This window comes from Pan paniscus, chromosome 10 (genome assembly GCF_029289425.2).
Source record: "Pan paniscus chromosome 10, NHGRI_mPanPan1-v2.0_pri, whole genome shotgun sequence".
In the NCBI taxonomy this organism is placed as follows: domain Eukaryota; kingdom Metazoa; phylum Chordata; class Mammalia; order Primates; family Hominidae; genus Pan; species Pan paniscus.
In genome coordinates this window covers 11,149,930-11,163,795 of record NC_073259.2, presented here as the reverse complement: position 1 = coordinate 11,163,795, position 13,866 = coordinate 11,149,930, and the positions used below count along the sequence as shown (strand labels likewise).

The following is a 13,866-nucleotide window of genomic DNA, read 5'->3' as shown; positions in this document are numbered from 1 at the left end:
TTCTGCTTTCTTTTTGTAAATGTGATAAATGTTATATTTCCAGACATAAAACAGGCTCTCTTTAAAGCCAACACGGGAGGGAGGTCTGTGTTCTCCTCAAATACAGTGGAATCTGGCCATAAATCAGAAGTTTAAGGAACAAATTTGAACCTTGTCAGGTATCAGGAAAAGGAATAGGAATACATAGCTTAGAAGTGGATGTGTTCCTCATCTTTGGTCATTTAGGGCTAGGTTCTGCCTTCTTTATTTAATGAGGCTAAAGATCTGTGGAGCCACGTCTGTAGGGACCTGTCTAGGGCCCAGATTCCTGCTGCAGGGAGGCCCAAGGTGTGATGGACACTCACCATGGTCCTGGGGTGACCCTGTGGGGCACAGGCAGAGGGAATGCTCTGAGCCTTCCGGAAAGAGTTTCTGAGACTTGTCATTAAAAAGGGACGGAAAAATAGCAAATAAAAAAAAAAAAAAAAGAAAAGCAAGGGGGGTAACATCAAAGGAGTTATTTTAATGAGTGAGTGCATCATACGGTCGGCATCGTAATCTGAAGGTTTCCAAAAGCCCATCTGTATGTTATACAACTTCCAGGATTCCTATTAAATTCTGCTCTGGAGGGACTTTCTTTATTATTATTTTTTTAATGGTCACTGGGATATCCAGGAGGAAATCTGGGAATGATAAATTCACAGGACTATTTGTGGATATTTTCCCCTGCATTTGTTTTGACCTACCCACACTGGATGGGACTTTGACCACAAAGCCCCTCCCATAGCCCCTGTGTCTTCCCTTGCCTTTGCCACACAGTCTTACAGTTGCCTTCTGTTCCCATGACTCTCCTTCTTTGTCCTTTGAAGGCTCCTTTCCCTCTATCCCATCCCATAACTTTTCTGACGCACGCTCTATCCATAGTTGGCATTGCTCATTCCTAGGGCTTCCGCCGCTCTTTCCACGATGATTCTCAGATCTCCATCAGTCCCAGATTGTTCCAGGGCTCTAGGCACAGATATGCAGTTGCCTACTGGACATCTCTACTTAGTTGTCTCGTGGGTTTCCCCACTTAGACATGGCAAGAACAACTCCTCCTCCTCCTCCTCCTCCTTATCCTCATCAAAACTGCCTCTTACGTTGTATTCTCTATCGTAGCCATCGGCACCACCAACCACACACATGCCCTAAGACCATGAGAATCATCGCTGATTCCTCATTGTCCTTCCCTTCTGTGTACGATCCACCATCCACTTTTTAATTCTACCTCTTATGCATGTCTCAAATATATCTACTTCCCTTCATGTCTGTTGCTATCACCCCAGACTCTGCTACCATAATCTCTCGCCTGAACCACTGCATAATATGGTGTACAAGGTCTTTGATGCCATGAGCCTACACTACCTTTCAAGACTTACCTTTCATCATTTTCTTTTTTTTTTTTTTTGAGATGGAATCTCGCTCTTGCACCCAGGCTGGAGTGCAGTGGCGCTATCTCAGCTCACTGCAACCTCCGCCTCCCGGGTTCATGCCATTCTCCTGCCTCAGCCTCCCGAGTAGCTAGGACTACAGGCGCCCACCACCGTGCCCTGCTAATTTTTTGTATTTTTAGTAGAGGCGGGGTTTCACTGTGTTAGCCAGGATGGTCTTGATCTCCTGACCTCGTGATCTGCCCGCCTCGGCTTCCCAAAGTGCTGGAATTACAGGCATGAGCCACTGCGCCCTGCCTCATGATTTTCTTGATTGTACTCTATGCTGCAAGCATTTTGAATTCCCTTCAGTCCTTTCTATGAGCCATTTTCACATTTGCCTTAGGCTGTTGCATAAATAACTCTCCCTGCCTAGAATAACCTCTTTGCCCCTCACACTCTCTCCACCTTTCTCTTTCTTCTTCTACCATCTTTCATTATTTAGTCTTAAATAATAAGAGTAAATTATTTATTTAATAAATTAAGTTAGTTTACACATCTCTTCCTCAAAGAGAACTTCGCTGCCTTAGGCCAGGTTAGGACTCTATTTTATGTTCTCATAATCACTAAACTTCTCCATTTATAACACCCTTATATTGGTCACTCTTGTTTTATTGGTCGTTATTGGTCACTTTTGTTTAAATGTCCCCATTGCCAGTGAGATTATTTCATCAAACACATCACATGTCTTATTAGTCACATTTTTTTTTCCCGGAGATGATTTTTAGGAATCCTCTGTTCTCCCGGGCAAACCAGAACTGCTCATTTGCTAAACCTTCTATAGAGCTATCAAGCTGAGTTGCTTCAATACCTTCTTTCTTTTGTGGGGTTTCTGTTTGCTGGATTCTGTATGTTTTCTTCCTTGCTTTATATCCTTGGTTGGTGAAATTCATCCTCCAGGAGCTTCATGAGAATGGATGCATGCATAGAAAGTTCATTTTTTTGAAACCTTGCATACTTAAAAGTGTCTTTAGTCTGTCTTTGACTTTCGTCTATACTTTGGCTGGGTATAGGAGTCTATGCTGAAAATTATTTGCCTTCTGAATGTAAATACATTTCTGAAGAGTCTTCTAGTGTCAAGGGCTGATCTGGAGAATTGTAACCTATTTTTGATTCCCAATTATTTGTAGAGGATCTATGTTTGTTTCTCTGGATCTGGAAGCTTTTAGAATCCTTTCCATCATTCCTAAAGTTCTGAAATCTCATGACGATATGTTTTGCTGGAGGCTTTTTTTTCACCATTATGCTGAGTGGGTCCTTCCAATCAGAAAATGCATGTCCTTCACCTCTGGGACATTTTCTTTTATTTCTTTTGCACTTTCTTCCCCACCATTGTCTCTGTCTTCTCTTTCTGATTAAGTGTTGGAGTTTCAGGCCGGGTGTGGTGGTTCATGCTTGTAATCCTTGTACTTTGGGAGGCCTAAGTGGGTGGATCACCTGAGCCCAGGAGTTTAAGACCAGCATGGGCAATATGGTGAAACCCTGTCTTTACTAAAAATACAAAAAATATTAGCTGGGCCTGGTGGTGCATGCCTGTAGTCCTAGCTACTTGGGAGGCTGAGGTGGGATGATAGCTTGAGCCTGGGAGACAGAGGTTGAAGTGAGCCGAAATCACACCACTGCACCCCATCCTGGGCTATGCAGCAAGACTCTTGTCTCAAAAAAAAAAAAAAAGAGTTCCTAGATCAATTAATTTTTTAATGTTTTCTTTCCTATTGCCCATTTCTATGTCTGTTCTACTTTTTTTCCGAGAGATAGTATTGATTTTAATCTTTCTGTCATTTTATTGAATTCATTTCGGATCTAGATTTTTCCTGGCTCATTTTTCTCTTCAGAATAAACTTCTTGCTCCTGTTGGTATTGGGAAGTGCTAGTCACCTAGGCAACATGCGTACAGAGACATTGGCGTCTACTGTTCCTTAAGCAGAGCTTTGACCAGTCACCACCCCCTGCCTTGGGTATACCTGGTGCCTCCAACTCCTGAGCCTTTCTGAGATTTGCAGCATGAGTTGGCTTGTTTCTCTCTACCATCTTCCACTGTGAACAGTTGATACCAGTCACACAGCTTTGCTGACTCCCTCGTACACTGTCCATCTTCCAAGATATTCATCAACATTCCTCACACACTACTATATTCATGACTATTTTCATTAATTTGTGGTTTTATACTTTTTAAAATTCATTCATTGGTATTTTAGTGGCATTTCAGAAGTGGATAAATATATGTTTATATTCAATTTTCTATGTATAATCAAAACCACTAATTTTTTACTAAAGATTTGAACACGTCATCTGTTTACTGTTCATGGAGGAGAAGTCTCACTTTGAGTTCTGGTTCTAGACTTCCCTCACTTTCCTTTCTTCTTTTCTTCTCTCTCTCTTTGATTTTTCCTGCATCCTCTCCTTCTGTTCTGACTCACAGGCAGGATCACAACCAGCTCACATATTTAGCTTCAGAATCTGTAGGCTCCATCTAGTTTTTTTTCAATTTTTTATTATCACAGAATTATTGCTTACTTTTTTCTTAGAAATTTTTTACTATGAAATTTTTCTTATGAAATTCTAAAGAATTTCAGCTCACTCTTTAAGTCCTTCTGTGATAAAGATGATAATAGGAACAATGATATATTTGTCTATCTTTATTTATCTTGATAAATGTCTATCAGAGCATGTATCTTGGTACATGCTCTTAACATGTATCAAGCCCTAAATGAAGCATGCTGTATAGATTATGTCTTTTAACTCACCCTATGGGTAAGTTAATATTTATTTCTCCATTTTAAAGATAAGAAAACTAAAGCTTATAGAGTTGTAATAACTTGCCCATGGACATATAGTTGGTGATTTGTGAAATCTGGTTTTATACAATTTCTGACACCAAAGATGAGACTTTTATCCACTATACTACATCCTCTTGATAGGAAATAGGAATATTAGACCAGAAACTGATCAAAACATTATTTTGAACTATTAGATTTTCATTAGCTGTTAGAGGCACTTTCAAACAAGGATGGGATGCCTAATCATACCAGAAGTGCTCCTCTGGAAATATCTACACAGGGGTTGGGTGGTCTTGGGTGAAGAATGTTGGGGGACATGGGGAGGTTCCTACATCCAGATGAAGCATGGACTTCAAAATCCCGTTTAAACACTTCAAGTCTTTGATTCTTACCATTTTACTGTCTCCCAACTATTAGGTTGCTGCTTAAAGTAATTGCAGTTTTTGCCATTAAAAAGTAATTGCAAAAACTGCAATTCCATTCCCTGTACATTGTGCATCAATGGGAAGTATGAAATAACTCCACCCTAAGGTGTATTTTAGCATTCGGTATTAAAAATAATAATAGGTATCATCTATTCAATGCTTACTGTGTCCAGATATTGTGCTAAGGACTGTATAAACATTGTTTCACTTAATTCTTATTTCAACCCTGAGAAATTGGGCCATTATTATCATTCTAGACCAAAAAAGTCCTGAATGTAGTTGTCTTAGTCTGCTCAGGCTGCTGTAACAAAATGCCATAGGCTTAACTGACAGAAATTTATTTTCTCATAGTTCTAGAGGCTGAAAGGTTCAAGATCAAAGTCGAAAAGGGTTGAATTTCTGATGAGGGCTCTTCTTACAGGTAGCTGCCTTTTCTCTGTGTCCTCAGATGGTCTTGAGATATCCCTTTCTCTCTTCCTCTACTCATAAAGCCACCAATCCTATTGAATTAGGACTCCACCTTTTTGACCTCATTTAATCTAAATTACCTCCTAAAAGTCATATCTCCCAATACAGTCACATTGGGGATTAGAGCTTCAACAAATGAATTTCAGCAGACATCATTCAGTCCATAGTAGTGGTGGGCAATGTTTAGCTTGGTTTTAATGGAAAGATGATGCTATTAATGTTATTGAGACCTGAAAAATGTTTCACCTAGGAGGAGAACAGCCCTGTGTTCCCCCATGAAGAGGGTGGATAGATCACCTGTTGGACAATAGGACTGGTGCCGTCTCAGCATTGGCAGGAAGGGCCAACTCTCTTGTTGCTTGTCAGACAGCAGGAAGAATTCAAAAGTTTTTTGGGGTTTGAAGAAACCTCATCCTTTGTGGAGGGAGTCTGCACGATCTTGATAAAGGACTTCCTCAGGTTGCCTTTAGGAGAAAAGTAGTCTCTTTAGTGTCTCTCTATCTCTACTTGTTTTTGGATCAGAGATGGCTTTAGTGTCAAAACTTTTGTGTTCTTTTTCTTTTTTCTGTCTGCAAAACCAACCCTGTTCTCCAGAGGCTTTTTGTAACTTAATCCATTTCTTTTCCAGGAAGCTAAAGAAACTATTTCGAAAGCTGAAAGATGAGACCGAAGCTGGAGAAACTGACTCTGCCCATTCGAAACATCCAGAGCAGTGGGACCTAGACTACAGCTTGGAACCATACACAGGACTGACTCCGGAGTACATGGAAATGAGTGAGAACCCATGGTCCTGCCTTCCACTGGGGGCAGGTTCAGACAAGGGGTCTGTGGGGTTGAAGGGGGAAGGTAGGGGATTGGGGAAAATGACTGGGACAGCCTCTGCTTCTTCATGAGCTTCATGGCTATTCAGTGTTCCCTTCAGTGCCACATGAAAGTTGAGAAGAATGGGGCAGAAAGAGACCTGGAAGGAGAACCTGGAGCAGCTCAGTCAACAGTTTGGTGGATAATTCTAGGATGATGTTCTCTTTTCCTTGTGATTCCTCTCCTCATCTATAAACTAAAGTTTGATCTCTCAGGCCCCTTTCCATGGTTTCTATTATTGATAAAGCTGAAAGGGAAATAGTACAATCTGAAATTTAAGAATATAGTTTCCATGAAAGTCTTCCTTCATGGAAAGTATCCGATGACACTTGGGTCAAGGATATCTACATTTTGACTTGGAGAATATATAAGAGCATCCCCTACTTTGATCAGATAAGGCTGGATAAGATGAAAGCTTTTTAACAAAAAGTTGGGTCTATTTCGGTAGGGAGTGAGAGGTGTATTTCTAGTTGCAGAGCCTCTAGTTGTTTTCGATAAGGCTTGAAGGCAGGAGCACACGTAGTACTGGCTGATGGAACACAATCATTTTAGAGATGGCTTGGAAGCCATGAGTTCTTTATTATGAGAAGGGTCCCAACTTAGGCCAGCTGACTTTGCACTGTTGGCTACTTGACTATAATCCTGATCTTCTATTGGGATGGATGTTTGAGAAGTCTCTTTCCAAGACTTGGGGCTAATGAATTAAAAGCATAGGATACCAAAGATCAAGAGCTTAGGTATAAGACGAGCGCAGTGGCTCATGCCTGTCATCCCAGCACTATGGGAGGCAGAGGCAGGTGGATCACCTGAGGTCAGGAGTTTGAGATCAGTCTGGCCAACATGGTGAAACTCCATCTCTACTAAAAATACAAAAATTAGCCAGGAATGGTGGCAGGCATCTGTAATCCCAGCTACTTGGGAGGCTGAGGCACGAGAATTGCTTGAGCCTGGGAGACGCAGCTTGCACTGAGCTGAGATTGTGTCACTCTACTCCAGCCTGGCCAACAGAGTGAGAGTCTGTCTCAAAAATAAATAAATAAAGATCTTAGCTATAATGTCTAAACATTCTAAACATTTACTCAATGGGGAACCATCAATAAGATCCATCAAAAAAATCACTCAATGTTTAATTCAGTGCTTGCATATGACTCCTGCTCCCTTCACCTAGTCACTTGTAGCAGAGGGCCGTCAGTACCTTTTTGTGCACAGGATACCTCACTCATCATTTCTAATGGGCATTCCTCCTATTCTGTTATAGGAAATTGCATGTGTTTGTTAGCAGTGGAGTAATGGGCAGGGTCTAGATCAGACGGCCATGGAAATATTGTCCTAGCCCTGGGATGTCTACAATTCTAGGGAAAGCCTCAACTTTGTAATCTGAAACAACTCACCAGAGAACAAACAATCATTAAGTCTGCTTCAGAAACAATATGTAAAGAAAATATCAAGACCTGGTTTAAGGAAATGTGTAGCCCCTTTATGCCTTTCATGTTTGGCTAAGAGCTACCTCTAATCCCTCTCTGATGCTGTATTTACACAAAGGATATTGCTCATATTTCAGACGCCATTCTACATCTGCCATTCTCTTACCCAGAATGAAAGAAAGTGCTGCCAGAGATTGGGACTTCCATTTGGGGAAGGGCCTACATTAGGAAACCCTGAGATCTGTTTATCTGCCTCCACCCTCTGACGCCAGTGGTCCCACTTCCGCTGCCACCAATTAGCTGTGTGGGTTTCACATGCTTGTCAACCTTGTCTGTTCAGCTATTTCAAAGCTTCCTCTTTTGAGTGATTAGAGCAGAGACCCCAAAGTTTTCTAGTTTATGTATATAGACGTGTTCATAATAGCAAAGAATACATTCCACCTAAATGCTCATCAGTGATAGGCTGGGTAAAGAAAACGTAGTACACTGTGGACTACCATGCAGCCGTGAAAAAGAATGAGTTCATGTTCTTTGAAGGAACATGGATGGAGATGGAGGCCATTATCTTTAGCATACTAATGCAGGAACAGAAAACCAAATACTGGATGTTTTCACTTATAAGTGGGAGCTAAACCATGAGAGCACATGGACACACAGAGAGGAACAACACACACTGGGGCCCATCAGAGGGTGGGGATGAGAAGAGGGAGAGGATCAGGAAAAAGAACTAATGGGTACTAGGCTTAATACCTGGGTGATGAAATAATCTGTACAACAAACCCCCATGACACAAGTTTACCTGTGTGACAAACCTGCACTTGCACCTCTAAACTTAAAAGTTAAAAAAAGAGAAATAAAACATTAAAATACAACAAAGAGGAGCAGAGACCCTTGAACCATACTTCCTGGGCTCAAATCCCAGCTTTTGACCAACTAGCTGGGTAACCCTGTGTAAGTTATCCACTTGCCCTTATCAAGACTCCTATGTGTCTCAATTTGCTTGTCTATTAAAAAAAGATAATAATATCATAGGATTGTCAGGAGTAGTGAATGAATTAGTATCTGTGAATAGAAGAGGGTCTTAGTGCTTAGTGCTAATACAGTGCTTAGAAGAGGGCCTAACACATACAAAAGCTGTGTATTAAGTGTCCAGTGTTATTCCTCTTAATGGTCTTGAAGCCTGAGGAAGGCAGAGTTAGGGAAATATACTCTACTTTGTCAGGGCTATGCCACTGAATACACATCTACCATGTTATTATGTGTTTCAACTTGGGTGCTTACCAAGAAATGAGAAGAATGAAAAAAAAAGTAAAGAACTAGAAGATTTACTTGGTGACTTTGGGAAGGAATTCACACCAAGATTGTAGAGAGTGAGATTCAGACCATAGACTGAAAAACCAGAAAGAAAAACAAACCCCAAACCCCACACCTTAAAATGAATAAAACAGTCTTATACCTGGAATCTTGAAAACAGAAGAGAACATGTCTCCCAAATCCAACCTTTTAATTTTTTTAAACCATTTTGGTGCTGTTTCTTAGACCCTTTTTGTATGTACATGAATTTAAAAATAAAATTTTGATCATACTCACATTTATTTTTTTATTTCCCATTATATGGATAAATATTTTAAGTTATCACATAACATTCAAAATGAATAGCTGCGTAATAATCCCTTTAATAAGCGTGCCATAGTTCACTTGCCTATCTTCCAGTGAAGGCTTATTTAACAATTCTCCCTATTTTAATCCTCTATCTTTGTTGCTCAGGCTGATCTTGAGCTCCTGGCCTCAAGCAATCCTCCTGCCTCGGCCTCCCAAAGTGCTGGGTTTATAAGCACTATCTTTGTGCACATAATCTTTTATTTATATTATTATTTCACCCAGATAGATTCACATAGGTGTGATTAGGTATGGTCATTCTATGGTTCTTGATTGATTTTACCAAATTGCTTTCTGAAAGAATAAGAACAATTCACCCAGGCGTGGGCAATATATGAGAATACCCTTTCAGTGAGTATAAATCACTTGATATCCTGAGTCCTGAAGTCATGTGATATGAAAGAATTATCAGTGTATAGGAAGCTTGGGATTCCCAGCCTCCTACACCACTCCATTCCACGTTGTTGACCTGAATATTCTAGACTCATCCTTAGCTTAGTTTTACACGGTGCTTCCTCTAGGAAGTCTTCCCAGGTCAAGCCCCAGTTCCTCTTGAGAGAAATCATCACTTGTTTCTGTCCTAGTATTGTGTTTGGCACACACGCTGATGGCATCTTACTGAATTATGGTAGTATTGCTTACATATATGTTCTTCAACAGACCCAGTCAAGGGGTGACTCTAAAGAGCAGTAGGTAGGGACCATGGCTTATTCATCTTCACAGCCTCCAGAGTCTAGCACATTTCCTGGCATATAACAGACACTCCAGGCCAGGTGCAGTGGCTCATGCTTATAAACCCAGCACTTTGGGAGCCTGAGACAGGAGGATTGCTTGAGGCCAGGAGCTCAAGATGAGCCTGAGCAACATAATGAGACCCTGTCTCTACAAAAAGGAAAAAGAAAAGAATAGAAAAGAAAAAAAACAGTAGAGTGTAGTGTTGTACACCTATAGTCCTAGCTACTTGGGAGGCTGAGGTGGGAGGATTGCTTGAGCCCAGGAGTCTGAGGCTGCAGTGAGCTATGATTGTGCCACTGCACACTCCAGCCTAAGTGACAGAGTGACACCCCATCTCTAAAAAAAAACAAAAACAAAACTCAAACACTCGGTATGTCTGATACACAAAGATGAGGGAATGAATGAATGCATGCATGCACTAATTAATGAGAAAAGGTTTCTTGACAGAGTTAACTCTATAATAATAACTTTACAAGACAAGTAAAGGATTTACATTTTCAAAGCAGGGCTTAATTGATGGTGAACTACGAATGTTCTGAAGAGGTTTCCAGCTGTAGGTGGGAGGTTGATTTAGTAATCCCGAGATCTCTTCTGATTCTGGAGATCTACATATAGATGATAAGAACAGAGAAGAGCATTCCAAGGAAAAGGACTGGCAAGTGCAGCGAGTCTCCTGGCCATGAGTAACTGTTGTTGTTGTTGTTGTTTTGTTTTGACACAGGGTCTTGCTACATCACCCAGGCTGGAGTGCAGTGGCACCATCATGGGTCACTGCAGCCTGGACCTCCAAGGCTCAAGTGACCCTCTCACCTCAGCCTCCCTAGTAACTGGCACTACAGGCATGCACCGCCAAACCCAGCTAATTTGTTTGATTTTTTTGTAGCTGTGAGGTTTCACTATGTTGCCCAGGATGGTCTCTAACTCCAGGACTCAAGCAATCCTCCCGCCTTGGCCTCTGAAATTGCTGGGATTATAGGCATGAGCCACCACACCCGGCCACGAGTAACTGTTGACAAGGAAAAGCAAATGGTAGTTTTGAGGTATGGAAGGTTCAGATACAGACCTGGGATTAGTGGAAAACCCTGAAGACCAGACAGGTTTGCATTTCACATCAGACCATATGAAGTAGTTGTAAAATCTTGGCCAATGTGGTGACTGTATACTCTTTGGGAAATTGGGCAGCAAGTGCAGAGGAGGGATAGTAAGGCTCAGGAGGAAAAGAGAAAACACAGGTGCAAGAATTCATTTATCAATTCGTTCGTCAAACATTTATTAAGCACCTAGAGGGAGGAGCAAGTCTGGAGACCAGGACAGTCTCTTCAGCAATTCAGGTTGTTCCTGATATTGATTGAGTCAACAATTCAGTTGATATTGATGCAATCTTATCTGGAAGAGGAATCATACAGGGGTTTTTCAAGCTGGATTGGCTCACAGAATTGTTTAGTCCATTTTGCTATGACTTTCAATCTTAAGAGATGTGTTTTAGAGACATGGCTATTTTATTTCATATTTTATTAAGTGTGAGGACAGCGTTTTCTGGATTAGGTTTCGTTCATCTCTTTTATCTCCGGACTATCCTCTTAATCCTTTAAGGACATACTTTTTCTCAAGTACAAAGACTGGGCTGCAGAATAACCCTCATTAAAGTTCATCGAGCAGCTAAGTGTGGTTAGGGGTGGGTACTGCCGTTGAACCACTGGGCTTTCAAACCTAACCCTGCTGCATGCTAGCTACATGACTCTGGTTTTGAGGCTTAAAGTCAGCCAGGTCCAATTCTCCCATCTGAAAAGTAGGTTTGATGATAATAGCACCTACCTCATAGTACTATTCTGGGAATCAGTTGATGCATGTAGAGTGCTTCCACATGTAGACTGTCAATGAACATTGGCCACCGTTGTTATTGTCCAGAGTTCAGTTTCTCTCAAATCTAGAAAGTTTTTGACTCAAAACAGTTTGAAGCTCCTGAATACGGTGATCTCTGGAGGTTCTTCCTGTACTGTGAGTGTAGGCTGTGCCCTAATTGTTAAAGAATGAGGGTACCAGACCCCAAGGCATACCTAAGAATCAGAAGCCTGAGCTCTAAACACTCCAACATGTTTGTCCTTTCAGTAAACTCTAAGCCCTCAGGGCTCTATTGACAAGTCTGGACTCTCAGATGGGCTCTTTTTGTCATCTGTTTATCTAAAACCCACAAGCTTTTGTTCCTCTAGTCATCCAAAAAATAATCGCTATTATAATCCTGCCTCAGGAATTCAATTATCTCCCTTACAGCCTTCCCCCAGCTTCTTAAATGCAACCACAATTTTGAGGCCCTTGGGCTATTACTGTGGGTGATGAGATGAATTTCTTCTGTCATTCATTCACACAGTCATGAGAGCAGATCTTATTTTTCTTGGTCATGAGCTTATATCCTGTCAAACCCTCACAGAAAGGTAAGTGCATCCGTGATGGCATGTTTACTTATTCATTCATTTGGAGTAAAAGCCAGATAATTATTTTGAAAGGCAGAGACCCCCAGCCTCTCCTGCTCTCTGGAAGTGTGCACCAAGGCCTGTAGAAATCACCGTGTCAAGGAAATGCATAGGGCAGGTTCCTCTCAGAGACCAGATGTTAAAGCTCTTGTGGCCGCTTTCAAGTTGTCTCCTGAAATGGCAAGTCTGAGCTTCTGGGTTCAGGAGGAACGCCTGTGGACTCTTAACCTCCATGACTACTTTCTGACTTTGCACGAACCCTAACTGGGGAGAGTTTCTATTTGTGGATACTTACCTCGCTGACTTTGCCTCTACTGAGAATTTTGGATTCTTATTTGAACCCTCACCATTTCTCCTTGGAATTACTGGAAATGCATCCTAAGTTGACTCCCTGCTTCTTTTTCACTCCTTCTACCTTTCCTTCTTGCTTTTTAGAACGGCTTTTAAAAGATGCAAGCCAGATTATATTCATTTTTCTACTTAAAATCCTTCAACGCTACAGACTTCTTTTCAGATAAAGTTCACACGCCCAGTGTAGCAGATGAGGTCATCCCAAGCTGGCTCTTGTTTTGCATCTTCTTGCGGGCCTGCGTGTGTGTATCTGGTTATCTCACACTCTCACGTCCAATTTGCCTATGCCATGTCGCCTACCCGTGACTGCTTGCTGAGTGTTGCAGGCTCAGACACATTTGCCCTTGGCACCATTTTCTCATTCTCCCATCCTCAGTTTTTCTCTTCCCCTCTTCTCCTGTACCTGCACCCTTTCAAACATGTGAGTGCTTTGGGGACAGGGACAATGTCTTATTCCTCTCTAGTCACAACACTCAGCATGGGTACTAGAACCTGATAACTCAATGAAATAATTATTAAATGAATGGCCTCATAAGTCCTTTTCCTTCATTGGTAGAGAAATAGAAGTCCCGCTTCTCTTGATCCCATGACCTGTGGGCCACCTTCTTTACTATGGACATATTTGTGTAATTTTTAATGTGCAATAATTTTAGTCTCCTAAGACCAAAGTGAACCATGTTTATTATCAGAGTTTCCCTCAAAGAAAAGTCACCTCTGATTTTAATTTATTCCTTTCCCTAAGGGGTCAAGTCATTAGTGTTAGTGGACAGGGTGAGATGATCTCTTTCAGACTTGGCTCTGACCTCAACTCCAAGGCCACATCCCTGCCTCTGTAGTGACTCCCCTCCTGCCCTCCCCCGGGGCAGCGCTGTGGTGTCTGCACTGCTGCCAGGCACTGGGGACGCAGAGACAACAGACATGCCTGTTCCCTCCAGAGTTTCAGGGTCTGGTGTGAGAGAGAGATGTGTGAAGGAGCTCAGGGAACTTCACCCCAAAGTATGACTCCCTGGCATAGTAAGTATTTTGATTTAAAGATCCTAGAGATGAACAGTGCTAAAGGAGATTTTTCCCCTATGTATGTAAGGACCATTCAGACCTACCAAGGAGAACAATCTCTCCCACCCTTCTCTCAATCCTCTACCTCTCTCAACATGCAGGCTGAATTTCCCTTAGCTGCCTAAAAGTCTGGACCTACTAAAGAAAAGAACAATTACTTCCAATCCCTTCCCTGAGTTTTCATGAAC

The 13,866-nt window shown here is 41.7% G+C and overlaps 1 protein-coding gene across 1 annotated transcript in view; it reads left to right on the top strand.

Moving 5' to 3' along the window:
* The window catches only part of ANO2 (anoctamin 2), a 384,000-nt gene that overhangs the window by 337,753 nt on the left and 32,381 nt on the right, over window positions 1-13,866 (top strand). Inside the window, exon 20 of the mRNA XM_008973750.3 lies at window positions 5,750-5,895. Coding sequence (XP_008971998.1) covers window positions 5,750-5,895 — 146 coding nt within the window. The remainder of the gene's footprint in view (window positions 1-5,749; window positions 5,896-13,866) is intronic.